We start from the raw sequence: 2,437 nt of genomic DNA on the forward strand, positions 1-2,437 counted from the left end.
TAGATACCTAGCAGAGGAGAGAGGTTACTTTGCGTTTTCACACGGAATACATTCAAAAAAGTAGTTCACATATGGAGCTTAAGTCATATCACAATTCACTCTGCTATCTGAATCTGAAATTTATGTGATTCTCCTCTTAATCTAAGCTATCTACCACACAAGTACATAGTTACCTACTCAGAAATTATAGAATTATTGGCAAAAGACTGACCAATTAGATACATTCTTAAAAGCGGGCCCACTAATTGCATTTAATGTAAAGTAATTAAATTCACTCAAGTCTTTCATTTTTTTCCTGGATGAGCCTTCTGGTAAGTGCCCCATTAGAGCCGTGTGCTAGGTGAGCATCTGTGGCCCAGCTGCAGGTTTGAGAACAGCCTTTGGAGGCCTGAGTATCATTGTGTCTCTACTCCACAAAAGTAGGTGCCCGAATGTCTGGGCTGGGAGGCCGTGATGTGCAGGGAGCTTTGCTGCTCGTTGTCATTAAATATGGCAACTATTTTGTCACGATTCTTCTCATCTCCACCTTTCTGTAACATCATCAAGAAGATAGGGCCTTCTTCACGCTTCTGAAGATACCAATGCAGTGAATATAAAGCCTCTGAAGACTTGCACGTGATGGTGACATCTTTTCCCTCTTGGATTATCATGGACTGAGGACTCTGCTGCACTTCTAGGCTTCTCACGCCTGATAAGAAACACAGCAAATGCCCATAAGATGCTCAGTCTCATAAAAGAAGGGTGATTTTCTCTCTTTTTACTTTACTCAGAGTATAAACATCACCATATGATCAAAGAATATTTCTCACACTTTTCTTTCTGTCTGCTTCCCACAAGGGCACTCCACAGGACAGAAACACAACCCAGTTGCTGCCCTCAGGGTGCTGTCACCATTATAAGCCTCTCCTAGATTGCACCGTGTACTCACATGCCAACTGCCACAACAGAGCGCCTGAAAGCACTTTCAGGAGAGTCTCCATGTCTCAGATCCCCAGCTAAATCAATGCACCAGGTCAGCTTCTGAACGGGCTTCCTCAGCAGGAGTTACTCTGAGCTCAGAGTGAGGCATATTCCAGTTGTTTGTAGAATATTGCAACATAGGAGGACAACCAATGAGAGAGGTATCGCAGCACTTTCACACTTTATGCAGAATTATACACCTTTATCTAGAATACTTTTAAAATAGTGCTCCCCTGTGGCTGGGCTGAGAAATGTTTAAGATGAGGATTTGGGCTTGTTTTGAATACATTTACATCCAAGGTAGGTCTTTATTTTTGGTATAAGGAAAGGCCTATCAAAATACTGTGTTAGAGAAATAATTACTCTAGGATTGAAGAAAAAGAAAAATCAAGGGAAAATATATGTACGATTATATCTATAAGTATATATTGATATAGAAAACGCTAATTCTTCAGATAAGAACATTTTATTATACCATTTGCTTCTTCAGATCCCTCTTTGTGCTAAATAGTGTCTTCAAGATAATGTCCAATCATTGTGTGATGGCTTATGACCATTTTCACGACGTGCGTATTGTTTAGTTTTATATTTTCTGTCGCCCATTTTGAGTTGCATGCTCCAGCCATTCTGAATTTGTTTGCTGTCATTCTTGTAAACTAAACCTTGACTTTGTACCTTTGCACATTCTATTTCTCTTTTCTATAATATTCTTTCCCTCACTCCATTTTGACTAATTCTTTAATGAGTCTTAACTTCTATATCATCACTCTTAGGGAGCCTTCCCTTATATTCTGTTTCCAATTTCGATGCCTCTGTTAGGTGGTCATATTTAACTTTTCTCTCGTGATAGCTTTGATTACACTATTTTCTAATCTACTCAACATGCTACAAGCTTCCTGAGGGCAGGCACAAGGTTTCTTTCTTTGGAGTTGTATCTCCAGTATTTGAACCTAAGACACATATAGGTGTCAAAAGAAGAAGTTATTAATAGAATCTCAAGTAATTAGAGAATACAATTGGCAACTTCACAAAGATTATGCTTATTTATTTCATATATATATCTGAAACCAAATATATATTTTATAACATTGACATACAGTCCTGAAATTCACTATGATTTCTATTGCCTGTATGTGCTCCTCCTACTTTTAAGCACACTACCTTCTATCTTTCAACCTGATTAACTTCTGCCAAACCTTCAGGTCTTAGCTTAGGCATCACAGACTCCAGGCTGTCTCTGACTCACTACTCATGGGAGGGATGGGGTGGGTTGGGCTCTTTGTCTGTCTTCATACCACCTCTTCTTTCCTAAGCTTAGTCCTTGTCTCACACTAGTCTGTTTAGTCAGATACCTATATAACTAACTAGTCTATACATTTGATGAGAGCAGATACTGTGCATTTTCTAATAGCTCATTTTTTGCAGCATGTAGTGTGTATGTAAAACTCAGCATGTCCGCAATGAATAATTGTCGATT

General features: G+C 38.9%; 1 gene segment (V, D, J or C); it reads right to left on the reverse strand.

Moving 5' to 3' along the window:
- Positions 1-395: 395 nt before the first annotated feature.
- LOC105309604 lies at positions 396-980 on the reverse strand. The segment is given in 2 exon segments: positions 396-688; positions 929-980. Coding segments are annotated over 2 exon segments (345 nt in total).
- Between the last annotated feature and the right edge of the window lie 1,457 nt (positions 981-2,437).

The sequence above is a fragment of the Pteropus vampyrus genome, unplaced genomic scaffold, assembly GCF_000151845.1.
Source record: "Pteropus vampyrus isolate Shadow unplaced genomic scaffold, Pvam_2.0 Scaffold798, whole genome shotgun sequence".
Lineage (NCBI taxonomy): Eukaryota > Metazoa > Chordata > Mammalia > Chiroptera > Pteropodidae > Pteropus > Pteropus vampyrus.